Source organism: Seriola dumerili, unplaced genomic scaffold, assembly GCF_002260705.1.
Source record: "Seriola dumerili isolate Sdu_G_001 unplaced genomic scaffold, Sdu_1.0 BDQW01000122.1, whole genome shotgun sequence".
Taxonomy (NCBI): Eukaryota; Metazoa; Chordata; class Actinopteri; order Carangiformes; family Carangidae; genus Seriola; species Seriola dumerili.
Genome location: NW_019174377.1, coordinates 773,019 through 786,470, shown reverse-complemented (window position 1 = coordinate 786,470; position 13,452 = coordinate 773,019). Strand labels below are relative to the sequence as shown.

Genomic DNA, 13,452 nt, shown 5'->3' with positions numbered 1-13,452 from the left:
GAAAGGACAGATTTTAGTCGTTTTGACATTTATACGACTTTTAGGGTATTTTCATTGCGGAGAGGTTGCCCTTTATCCTCACCCTCCTCTTCCGCGCCCCAGCCCTCTGCTACCCCGGCCAGCTCGTAATGCTTCTTCCTCAGCTCGCCAAGACGCTCTCGCTCCTTCTGCAGTCGAGTCTCCAGCTCCAGAACCAGGACCTGAGGAAACACAGACAGGGCGAGGCCAAACACCCTCATCATTTCCCTGTAGCCTTTTATTTCCCCTCGTAAACCGGGGAAAACCCAAAATCCTGAGCAGATTTTTAAGAGTTACATGCAGACAGACTGGGAGGGATCAAACCAGCTTTTACTGTACAATGAAAGTATGAATGTATGATTTTCTTCATACAATTTAAATGAGCCACTCTTATCTATCCTTGACATCATTTGATTCTATTCTTCTTCTTGGGTATCATGAGAGATACTTGATGAACTTACTCATTGTTAACTGTGTTACCTTGGTGTAATTTCCCTATGAACAGCTAGCTTTCATAAGAGGTCACTTTTGATTTACAATTAATTATACTTTCTTTAAAACACAAAAATGTAGTCCAGGCTAAATTAGGTTACACCGGGGAGCGGTAAATAAAATTCTAAAACCCAGTTAACAATCATTGTTTACACAGGTTTGAGTTCGACTCCTAAAAATACACTGAATAACCTTCACACAGGAGCTCTCTCTGTGTGTTTACAACAATGGGCCATGCATGTGTGTGTGTGAGCAGGTCCAGACCATTCAATGTTTTTCTTTCGCTGTGGGAGAAGCAGAGCCGCAAGTGTCCTTACGAGTTTGAAATTGAGCTTCTCAATGGATGAAAAACAATATACCTCCAGAATCTAATGTGGAAAGTCATTTAATTTATATTTAGCCAAACTCATGTTACTTTCAAAATCATGAAGAATAAGATTTTCTAATGTTATGGCCCAAAGTGGAAAGAGGTTTTCGATCAAACTCTCACAAAGAGTGAAGTTACTTTTGCTTTTTCTATGTAATTCAAGACAGATTTTTTTAAAAGACTTTTTTTAAGATGGATATTTCGCTCAGTGCCTATCTGTTGTATCCTGCTGCGTACCTGTGCATCCATCTCTTGTCGTTTGATCTGTGTGAGAGTCATGCTGGAGAAGTCCATCGTATCTGGAAACACAAGCGAAGAAGTCTACATTCAACTTAATAGGTTAAATAGAAAAATGCTACTTGACCTTTGGTAGGAATTCAGAACAACAACTTTGTGAATTTAAAGTTAGAAAAGATAACAGCTGGACATTTTGTATTATGATCAAATTCAGCTCAAATAAAATAAATAAATAACTCTGTGAACCATCTGCTAGGGATCAAACCAATCAATGTGATTCTCTCACCTGTCTCTTCAATTTGGGACTTCCCAGACTTGGTGGAGGCCACGACAGCTGCGGTGGCCTGCGTGACGCCGCGGGAGGCCTGCTGCAGACGGTGCAGGTTGCCGCTGTCTTTGTCTGCTTTCACCTGAAGAGAGAAAAACAAGGCAAGAGACATGACATCCACATGCTATGGGAATGCTGCTTATACCTGTATTCCTCCAACTGTATTAGTTCAACGCCAAAAAATTTTAAACCATCCAGTAAAAACGATCTTTGCCGTTTTCTTGTATAAAACGCCAAACATATTGAAAAAGGGCTATAGCGTGTTTTCTTCACATAAAGACTACACTGCGGGAGTGAAAACTTTGTAGTCTTTGCTCACCTTAGAGGCAGCCACTAGTTGTGCAGTGCTGGCAGCTATTTCATGTGAGCACACCATCAACTCCTCAAACTTCCCTTTGCCCTGCACCACCAGATCAGCAGCATCCCTGTAACAACATGACATAGAGCAAAAATACACCCAAGGGATTCAGTAAGTCAGGTTATTTTAATATTGAGGTTAAGACTACTTTGTCCTTGACCCGATTTATGAATGTTCGCCCGTGCCCACGTAAAACCTGACTGAATGTTTTGATTGTTCTTTATTTCCCTGTAAAGGTCACTTATTTATTATCAACTGATATTATTATTATTATTATTATTATTATTATCAACAATGAGCTAATGGACATATGAATTTCCCCTAGGGAATAAATAAAGTATCTATCTATCTATCTATCTATCTATCTATCTATCTATCTATCTATCTATCTATCTATCTATCTATTTCTTTTTTCATCCTTTGGGACATTTAGGATTCACAGAGTGGTTGCAGCTGCTTGCAGTAAACTTTCCCACTGCTAACTCTATAAACATAAGCACTTTTATAGTCTGTTGTGAGTAAGAGACACACACAGGAGGACTGACACTTACACCATGATCGTGGCGCCCCATCCCACTGCTTTGGAGGCAGAGATCAGCCCCTCAGTCCAGCGGGAGTTCTTAGCATAAAATTCCTTCATGGAGGCTGCCCCCTGGTGGATAAAAGAGGAAATTACACTTTTTAAACTCCCATGAGCACAGAGACAGACTACTTTTTTATTTTTCATTATAGATTAATTTGCCAATAATTATTATTTCAACATGTCCAAGGGAGCATTCAAACGCCATGTTTAGTCTGACAAACAGTCCAAAACCAAAAGATATTAAATTTATTGTAATTTCAGACAAGGATAAACACATCGGAGAAGCTTGAACAATAAAGTTATCACCAAATAGTTCCAGCTCTAGTCTGTACACAGTATGAGCCAGATCTGTACATCATAGTACAATCCACTATTACACCCTGCAATAAATACAGGATCTGTGGAGCTGCATTTGTTCGTTTTTTTGTTCAGTATGTGTCAGAGATGCTGACCAGTTTTGTGGTCTAAGTTAGTAGTGCTGCATTGGACTACATTATACTGTAAGGATTTCCTTATGTTTTTCAAGGTATTTTTTCATAGCTGCATGTTCAGTATTTCAATTTATAAAAAAAAGGAAAGAGAGAAAGAAATTAGGCTTTATACATGCAAATTTAAATTTGTGAATTTGAAAAAGGGAGGTTACATGAGGTAATTTAAGAAATTTGCCAACGATCCAAAATTTGGTGAGAAGTCTGCCAACAATCACACAAAACTCTTCTTCGTTGTTAACTTTGGGAAGAAGTAAAGAAATGAAACTGCAGTGTAACTCACCCTGCCACTCTCCACGATGTCCCTTTGCAGATCTTTGGAAGACAGAACAAGCGCCTTGATCGCCTGCATCAGCTCTGTGCACGAGGCCAAGATCCTGCAGGGGGCGACAGAGCACAGGAAACAAACACTGAAAACACTGTAACTGTATCAGCTGCTGCTAATTCTGATCCCTCCGTTTAATAGGAGGCAAAACATCATGGAGTCTGTTCAGTGTTATGCCTACAAGTTATCTTGGATGCAACTTGTTCTTATCCAGTCTGCTCAGTTTGTGAGGTGTGTAGCCAAAACAATATCATCAAACCAGACCTGCAGCTGCTTCTTTTTGAACGGTGGAGCTCAAAACAGAGGGAGATCAGCCTCTTCATTATTGGGAAATAGTTTCCCCACAGTCTAGTTATTGAATGACCGAAGCACAACTGAGATAAATAAAAGTAGTATTTGTAGCTGCAGTAGCTGTTTGTTTCTTTCGATCATTATCTCTCACAGCGGTGGTGCAGCAGTTATTGAGAAAACAACAGTTTTTAAATCAATAATTGAGTGACCTGGAGAGATCAGAGAAAAAGGGAGTGCAGTTCAATTGACTTAATATACACACAAAGAGAATTATTACACATACACAATTATATCTTTGTCTTTAGAGTTTAAAGAAGAGAGGATGCAAATCTCATTACTAGACAACATGCACACTCACATTGGTATGAGGTACGAGAGAGAGCCAAGCTTCTGCCCAATAATGTAATGTAATGTTTATAAGGTGATAACAGTTTGTGAAGCTGCTCCAGTGATAAACATTAAAACTACAGACTAAATACTGGAGAAAAATGAATTAGGTTGGTTTCCAGACAGACATTAAGTGCTGCACCGGGTTCAGACAGTTTGCAGAGGCTTTGCAGCTGAACTGATGAAAATCTTTGTACATCCGGCCCCAGTGTGTGACCATCTGCAATTGCACTGAAATACCATGTGATCATTGAAAAGGATCTCCATTTCCTCCTCTTCCACTTCATTGCCTTTGCTTACATCTATTACATTTTGTGGTCAGCTCTTTCACAAACAAATAGTTGGGGGCTTGGTATGCTGTATTTATCTGTTTATCTAACAGATGAACCAGTTCCTCAATCTTCGTATTTTTCTTATATTTTTATTTAGTCACTTTCTCTTTCACCGCAGAGATACAATTGCTGCTGTTCTGGGTTCTAGCCACCGATAGTTCCAGTTTTCTTAAGTTATGGTTTCTTCTTCATTATTAATGCTATGGAGAAGAGAGAAACCATAGAAAGTAGAAACGTTTGTTTGTGGGTCAACTGTATTTCTATTTGAGGAAAATGTGATGAGGGTGATCCTTTTGGAAGATCTACTTCAAATCTTCTTGCACCCTTTTCGAACTCATTAGATGCAAGATTCTTCAATTATACAGTTAATTTGAGGGTTAAACTTTTTTTCTCTGGAAGACACTAGACCATATATACTTTTTTTTTCTATAGAGAATTTTTATTGGCCCTTTTAAACATAATTATGCAAACCCAATAATCAAGAAAAATCAAAAGAAGCTATATACACTGACTGTTTCAGCTGGAAGACAGGGGATTGTGTTTTTGAACTTATGATTAACTAAGTGATGTTACAGAAAAAATATGTCTGTGCAGCTCTCAAACCCAACCCTAATCTGTGTTTTACCTCTCATTGACCTCCATCTTGATTCCTGTATCAACTGCTCGAGACTTGTTGAGCATTTCCTGTTGGGACACACAGAGGCACAAAGGAGGAAAAAAACACTTTGAAGTTAGTACTGCTGTAAAGTGAAACAGGGGGCAACGTTTTCACACAGCAGGCAAAGGACGACCCGCTCACACGCACAGCAAGTATGTCTAAATGCACATTTGCCATCAGTTGATCTACACACACACACACACACACACACACACACACACACACACACACACACACACACACACACACACACACACACACACAAGCACCTCTATCCTTGCAGCAGCTGACTCCACAGCAGCAGAAGTGGCAGCCATTTCTTGCTCCACCAGATCTCCCAGCTCCCCCTGCTGGAGCTCCAAACCCCGAGGACGCAGTTTCTGGAACAGTCAAAAGACCAACAGGGACTTAAGTCAAATATTACAGCACAAGAACCTTTTACTGGGGTCTATATTATGGGAAAGATTTTAGAATACAAACCTCTGCAGTGGCCAGGATGGCCTCCAGAACTGCCTTCAGTTTGCTGTTGTTAGCTGCAGTCATGCTGTCCTGCTGCTTCATCTGCCCCAGCAGAGCCAGAGCCTCGGCCCCGCACGCTTTCACACTCTCTGACAGGGCTGACAGGGACAGAGACAAAGACAGGCATGTGTTATCATCCAAATAACGGTCTTTAAAAGATACAGACAATGAAAAAAAAAACAAAAAAAAAAACACATTTTAAAGAGTTCAAGCTTTCATATTCCATTCTGTGATATTATTTACGCGCTGTTTTCAATGACAATACCATATTGCGTCCTCTGTAAACTCTGATGTGTAGCAGTGGCACTAGTGGCTGCAGCTGTAGTGTTAATTATACTGATGCCCTCCAGGGCAAGTGTCAACCAACAGATCAAACAGCCACTCTGACAGAAGGATGAGGGAAACCAAAACTACCTCCACAGCAGCTGCCGAGGTAGACGCAGGAGAGCCAGTTGATTTGTATCCACTGTACATGGGCTTTTAAAAGCTCAATTCAAATGTTTTTCCATAGTATAGACGGACACGGGGTCAATACAAAACATTCTCAATCGATTTCCAGAGGCACAGCTACAGACGCAGCTTCAGTTCGACCCAGTTTCAATTCTCTGTGTTTGTTTTTTGTTGCAGTAATAAGACTGCTGGCCAGAGTGCCATTATATTTGGGCATGTTCGGACTTACCCAGGCTGCTCACATCTCCCACGAGAGCAAATTCTGCAAACATTACTTCAGTGTGAAGTCAGCAATTTTGTTCCATCCATGTATGTTTTGGCTGAGATTCTACATTGAAGACTATTTAAAGAGCTATTTCTTATCACAGTGTAACTGCAGCAGCAGGACATTCAAATACAAAGACTACAAGGTTTTACAGTCTCAGACTCACCAGAAGATTATTTTCTAACGCTGAAATTTAATGTATTTCCCAGCGAGACAACAGATTCAACTTACACGGCCCAACCTCACTGTACACATGTAACACTCACAGACCTGTCAGAACATGTACATGTCTAGGCTGACTGACTCGCCCACAGATTAACACAGGGAGAGAACCTGAGACCAAAATCTATTCATCTCCTGCTCTGTCTACATCATACACACAAAGGCACGCACTCAAGCAAGAAATTTACCATCAGCTTGCTCAACAGGCACCATGTGGGAGGTGGCACTACCCTGAACGATGGTGTCTCCCAGCAGGTGGCCACACTGGGTCACCACTCGTAGCAGGTCAGACACACCTAGACAAAGAGATTACAGTTAGAAATGATTACAAATCTTTGGGAATGTACAGCCGCAGAGCTCTCATACATACCTCAGTCGATATAAACACACGTCACCTTACATCACTATTCTATTGCTGTTTTGAAGATATATGTTTTTGTTTTATATATGTCTCATGTTTTTTATTTATGTTTCATATGTTTGCAGCTGATTGAATAATTGCAGTGGATGAAATATAGTATAGTAGAGTACAGTACCTTAAAATACAGGGCTACAATACAAGTGGTACAAAACTTACTTTTCAGTTGGGAATTAAAATTGAAATGATAACTGTTTTTCCAATTCTCATTACACCCTGGTACAGATATCTCATCGGGTCAACTTTTTCCCACCCTGTTTTTTATTATTCTTGTCTTAAAGCCCCTAGACACCTACTGGATTTCCTCACAGGCGGTTGTGATGTGATGTTACACCTGCTAGAGCACAGCAACTTACATCACTATCATTCATATTGGTGCACAGAGTTTGGTGACATACAATCTATAACTTGAGCAGAGATCTGATCAGCCAAAATAACTGAAAAAACTTGGGTGTGTAGTGCCTTTAAAAATGATCATTTTAAGGTCTGTGGTTGTTGGATAGATCAAGGGCGCCACAAGATAAGTTAAAACAGCTAATTATGTACTAGCTTATTACATACCATTAGATATCATAAGTCCTCTCACCTGTGTTGTCAGCTATGAAGGCCTCTCTGGCAGAATGGAGTCGGTCCACACAGTCTAAAGAGGCCTGACATCTGGATGCTAGGTAGTCTGCAGAGATAAAAAAAAACAAGAGACAAGGGAGTAAGATGGGAGCTAATGCATAAACATGAGAGCATGCACACTAACATTACTACACAGTACACAGCACTAATTAGTGTTCCTTCACTGAGTAACAGCAGCATTGTTCTGTGCTGTTATAGAGTTAAAGCATTAGCTTCTGACCTGCGGAGCTGGTGCAGCTGATGTGTGCCGGGTCGTCTATCTGAGCCAGCGAGTCCTGGATGATCCTCTCTGCCTCTTCCACAGCTCCCTGCAGACTGGACCAGCGAGCTGCTACCAGCTGGCTCTCCAAAGCCTGCTCCCTGCTCTCCTGTGGACACAAACAAACACACACACACACACACACACACACACACACACACACACACACACACACACACACACACACACACACACACACACAAAGGCTAAACTTATCACACAGAACCTTTATTAGAAAAGCCAGAAGCAGATATAAATGCAAAAAGTTGAGCTATTCATTAGACACACAGGTTCTCAGTGGTTCTATCACTTGGTGCTAAAACATCTGCTTGATTTATTACAGCTAATAAAGAGACTTAATTAAGAAAATGACAATTCTTCACCTTCTCATTGAGCTGATTCTGCAGGGCTTCTGCTGTCTTCACCCCGCTTTCTCTCTCAGTTGCCAGTGAGGTTTGGATTCGCTCTAGCTCCTCTCCCTGTATCACCAGCTCCGCCTCCACCTTGGACAAGGACTGCACCAGCTCAGACTTCTCAGACTCCAGGGCGACCAGCTGAGTGCTGAGCACCTCGCTTGACTGCACGGCGGAAATGAAAGATGGAGGGATAAAGAAATAAAGATGAAGAAAGAGACAAGGTTTGAATGACTTTGAGGCACATTGAACAGTCAGGAGGACATGGTTACGATGATACGTGGTTGTCAGGATGCGGTGTGATGCGAGTGCTCTGATCTCACAATAAAAAACACTTTGATCTTCAGCCACTGATTATAACAACACTGTCTCCCATTCAGGTTTGTGGAGAGGTGTAGTCTCCAGAGAAATTCGGGTTGAGGTGATGCATGCAATCGAAGGAACTCACGCAACTTGGCTGCAATGCAGTGATCATGAATTATGGCAACAGAGTGAAGTTATATCGAATCCTGTGCACTGGAGGTTTGTGAAATGAAATATTTTGACTATTATCTACCATAATTTTGCAAGCAGAGTTAAATAATGAGGTGTATGCATGAAGAGCAGGCGAAAGACTTACAGCCTGGGTTGCCAGCAGGTCCGACAGAGAAGGAGAAATGTTGAGAGGTGGATGAGAAACAGAGTGGTTAAGAGTATGATTTTTATGACGGGAGCCTGTGAGAGCTGGACACAGGAGGCATGAGACGAGAGCGATAAACTGTGGGCTGATGTATGTGAAAAGAACTATTGAGATTAGAGAGATGGAGGAGGACAGAAAGAGTGACAGAGTTGATAAGTAGTAGCTACAAAAATAGGACAACAGGAGTGGGAGGCTGAGAGACAGATGAGAGGTACGGGGAGCGGTGCATGGAGAGAAAAACACGTTAAATCGGAGCAAAGGGAGTCACAATAAATCAGTGTGTTCGGGAGGGATTGTGAGGATGAATAATGTAAATTAATGGCTTTCAAAGCTTAATTTCTGCCAATCAATTATCCTCTTATAAATATTTATGCATATTTTTTGTTAGCTACTCACAGACATACAGAATAAAGCTCATACTGTAATAAAATCCTCCTGCACTAATGTGCACAAAGCAAGGAACCAATCATCTGCATTTACACAAGCAGCTGTTTGGACAAGATTTCACTCCTTCTGTGTTTTCATTCTGGTCTCTTCTTTTAAATAAATGCTTTCAGGCGCCTGTTATAAACATCATCTTGGCATCTGCAAGTTCCACTTGGCTCAGCTGTGCAGAGATGACAAATGCAGGCAGGGAGAGGATTAAGAAGAAAAGAAGGGGGTAGAAGTAGTTTTGCTACCGTTGAAACAATTTCCCCACTCTGAAAACCAATTCATTCAATGACTAATGTCAAATCAATGCATTAGCATATCAGTTCTGTCAGAAACTTGATGTGTTTGAGCCTCTGAAATGTTTCCTGCAGAGGAACAGTCAGTGACTAAGAGGGAAGACAAAAACTGAAAAGGAGGGAGTGACGGTGCGGATGACAGACAGGGCCAAAAAGAAGCACAAAAACAGTTTTGAGTGTGTTCCTAAGCAGCATGAGTGTGACAGAAAATGGAAAATTTTATTATGGTCTATGGACCATGGTGGAAGATTTCAATTTGGAGCATGCACTCATTGATAGAAGCTAAGGAGCGGTCAACTTCCCCCATCAGTCAGGATCCAAGACCAGTTGTTACCAGATAAAGTCAGGTGTTAGTCTTCAAAATGTGTTCTTCAAAAGTCTGATCCAGGATACAGACTCATGTTACCCGTGTCTAAAACTGAAAAGAGATTCCTGGCACAGGCCAATTCATGTGGTAACTAACACTACAAAGGTGGGGTGTATGTGAGATCATCAAATAACTGACGACTGGAATCAGAGTCCCAGCAGCCCATTATTAGGTTTTATCCAGACTTCAATCCATTAAGATTACCCAGGTCTGTTGAAACATTTCATATCATTAATCTTTTCTTTTTAGTAGGACAGAAAATTTGGACGTCATGAATTATTTCAGTAACTTTTTACAGCAGCACCTCTGGGGTCTAGTTAGCAGATTTAAGCTCCTCTTGTGTGAGAAATGTAGTTAAAAGTGAGAGGAGAGTGACCTGTTGCGACGTGGTCATGGTGGTCTTCAGGGAGTCCAGCTCTGTCCGGCTGGACACCAGCTCCCTCTGCAGCTCCTGAAGCTGCTCCAGCTGTTCCCGCTCCTGAGCAAGACAAGTCAAAATCTCACTTTAGACAACTCATGTCAGCTCTGAGAAATTAAGAGAAATTTCAGTCTAGAATCAGGGCTGAGAAAGTCCTACAAACTTCAGCTGACTCAATTCAAGTTTACAGCTTTGTACAGGTTCAAAAATGTATCCACAATTTCTCAAAAGCAAGTGTGTGCTGTTATATCTCAAACAACACACACTTGATTTGAGAAATTGTGGATACATTTTTGGACCTGTAGCCAAATGACTGCACCGTGGGCCTCGTATTTTCCTCACCATCAAAGCTCTGTGCACATGCATCCCACAGTAGTAGCTTTTGAGTCTTTCACCACAGCACTGTTGGACCCACAGCAAATCATTTGGCTGCAAAACACTGGAGTGGAAAGCACGGGGCAAACAACATTTGTCTCGTCCTCACCTGTCTGCCTGCAGCCTCCTGGGCTGCTTTCACCTTCTCTTGCATCTCTCTCCTCACTGCTTCCACTTCATCCTGTGCCGCCCTGGCCACTGTCATCTGCCGGGTCACCTCTGCGTTCTACGACAGAGACACACACAGAGACACACACACAGAGACACACACAGAGACACACACAAACACACACACAAAAGGTCATGGGACACAGATGCACAGAAAGAAACACACCACAAAATAATTGGGACAGAGACTGGGTCTTCAGCTCGGGGCAAATATAAAAGGACACTAAGACGACAGCACTTAATTTAACTTGGAGGTTCCAGGTTTTATAGTCGGGTAAAAGGACAAAGACGTTTTTTTAAACATGAAGAAGTGGGAGCTGTCTGTCTCACCTTCCTCAACAGGTCTGCGTGACTCTGGACCAACTCTGTGTATTTCTCCTTCAGTTTGGTGTAGCGTTGTTCATTGGCCTGAGCTTTTCCTGGTAAGTCACATGAGGGCACAGAGATGCAATTATCAGCAGAGGAAGCAGCGACATCAGTGAAACGGAACATGAAATGACTTCAGCATCTGAGGAAACTGCAGGTAGACCACTGCTACAATAAAGCCCAAAGCCCCTTAAGCTATTCATTTCTCCTTCCTTTCGCTGCGACTCACTGTTTGAGAAATGATTGTGTTTTTAAATCCCTAACTTCCTGTTTTTCCTGGTGTATTTCAACACTTCTCGGCTGAGTCAGGATACAACGAGGAGCAAAAGAAATGAGGGGGCTAAAACATAAAACACTGCATGTTGAGAGTGATGCTGTGTCCAAAGATTTTCAAATAATGTCCCTGTTCTGTAAAAGCATCTATGGTTGGAACACACTCCTCTGTCAGATTCACCAACTCCAAACTGCTCACTCTCTATCTCCGTCAGGCTCCGCTGCTCCTTTTCCGTGTCCTCCCTGACCCTCCTCAGGTCGTCCAGCTCGGCCTTTAGGAACTCGCACTCTCCCACAGCCTGCAGCCTCAGGTGGCTCTGCTCGGCGAGCTCCGCCTCCAGCTCACTGACACGCCCCCTCAACACCTGACACAACCGACCGCTCTGGTGACGGACGGAAAAAGGAAGGAGTGGAGTGAGAAAAGATTTTGTTATTTTTGTTATGATTTGTTTATGTGCTATGTGAGGTTTAAAAGATGCAACGGCAAGTTAAAAAGAAATAGGGGTTTTTCGATTCTTTACCTCCAGTCTGAAAGACTCAAGCTCTTCTTTGAGGGCCTGGATCTCCCTCGTCAACTGTTCAATCAGACGGTCTCTGACGGACAAGGACAAAATATCTCTCATTGATCAAATAAATAAATACACACCTATCCTGATTTTCACCCATGGTCTTCACTAACTTTGCATCAGGTTTTACAGCTGTGTGTTGCTGTCTTTAACATATACAACATAAATATAATCAAATCAAAAGTCCGTATTTGTGCTGTGAATTTTCTCTAGATAGATCATCGTTACTGTCCCAGGAGGGAAATATGTTTTCAGAGCACGTTCATATCTCACAAGGAAAACATGCAGATACATGAAATAAATATGGCGGACATATGGTTGTATGTACATGCATGTACATCATGTATTCCCACATATAATTACATCCTCCTGATATGTAGTATTCAGCGAGCTGCTTTGGCAGAACTCCAGTCATTTTAAAGTCCTGCATCTGCAGCCACACAGAAGTAATGTGACGAGTTTATTGAGGGGAAGTTTGGTATAACTTGGGTCCAGAGTTCAAGCGTAGGGAGATTTTAGTATTGGTACATCTGATACGGTTAGTTTTTGCTGGAAATGATTAGCATGGCGAGGAAGCAGGCACCGAGTGACCAGCGTCTGATGACGACTCGGGTGTTTTTTTTTTTATGCAAATGTGACAATATCTGTTTGCATTATTTTGCTTCTTGGTGATCTCAAATCATTGTGACAGTTATAATCTTCATATACAAGACAAATCTTATTATGATCTTGTGATGAGCCTTACTTGTCGTCCTTGCGCATGCCGTTCTGACTGTTGAAGTTGAACGGGTCTATTGCAGCCGAGGTGCCAAACAGGTCGTCGAACTTGGTCTCCAGAGCAGCCTATAGTTTAAAATAATAATGTGAACAAGTCAAATGAAATATGGATATAAAACTTACACTGGTAACATTTTATTGTTGGTTGAGCTTTAATCATTAACTAGCCTGGGTTATTATTTGGAGTTACTTTCCTAATAAGCGTAATTACGCAGTTATTCGGAAACATAAGGGGTTTTCAGACCAGAGAACTTTTTTATAGTCCCCCCCCCTCCGGGAACGATCAAGGTTTTTGGAACCCCGTTTTGAGGGATTTTTTCAGCCCCTACTTGAGAGTAGGTACTCTCCCAGCACAACAGGAAATTTGAGTGACCTAATTGTATGATGATTGATCCAGACTGAAACATTTTGTTCACATGAAATAAAACATTACAATGAGCTAATGTTATAGTTAGTTACCCGTCTCGGGGGAGCTTCCCAGAGGGCAGTTCCTCTTAGGGAGTCCCCAGAACTGCTTGGTCCAAAATCACCCATAGTGATCACCTTATACAATCCACCATAGTTCTTCTGAGTTCGAAGTGTTGTCATTAGCTGAATATAACAGAGCTAGTTTGGATTTACATCTGAAAACAACATTCATTACCTATCAAACCCAACTGGACATATAAAGTCTATGATCCAGGTGTTTTTCAGCTGTA

At 41.7% G+C, this 13,452-nt stretch overlaps 1 protein-coding gene across 1 annotated transcript in view; it reads right to left on the bottom strand.

Moving 5' to 3' along the window:
• hip1 (huntingtin interacting protein 1) overlaps positions 1–13,452 on the bottom strand; it is a 37,027-nt gene that overhangs the window by 3,000 nt on the left and 20,575 nt on the right. Inside the window, exons 12-30 of the mRNA XM_022748442.1 lie at positions 12,723–12,820; positions 11,933–12,005; positions 11,611–11,794; positions 11,103–11,191; positions 10,714–10,830; positions 10,188–10,289; positions 8,008–8,202; positions 7,586–7,733; positions 7,325–7,411; positions 6,509–6,616; positions 5,345–5,481; positions 5,134–5,244; positions 4,832–4,890; positions 3,155–3,248; positions 2,352–2,452; positions 1,762–1,867; positions 1,401–1,524; positions 1,115–1,176; positions 83–200 (exon numbers count right to left, since the gene is read on the bottom strand). Coding sequence (XP_022604163.1) covers positions 83–200; positions 1,115–1,176; positions 1,401–1,524; positions 1,762–1,867; positions 2,352–2,452; positions 3,155–3,248; positions 4,832–4,890; positions 5,134–5,244; positions 5,345–5,481; positions 6,509–6,616; positions 7,325–7,411; positions 7,586–7,733; positions 8,008–8,202; positions 10,188–10,289; positions 10,714–10,830; positions 11,103–11,191; positions 11,611–11,794; positions 11,933–12,005; positions 12,723–12,820 — 2,113 coding nt within the window. The remainder of the gene's footprint in view (positions 1–82; positions 201–1,114; positions 1,177–1,400; positions 1,525–1,761; positions 1,868–2,351; positions 2,453–3,154; positions 3,249–4,831; positions 4,891–5,133; positions 5,245–5,344; positions 5,482–6,508; positions 6,617–7,324; positions 7,412–7,585; positions 7,734–8,007; positions 8,203–10,187; positions 10,290–10,713; positions 10,831–11,102; positions 11,192–11,610; positions 11,795–11,932; positions 12,006–12,722; positions 12,821–13,452) is intronic.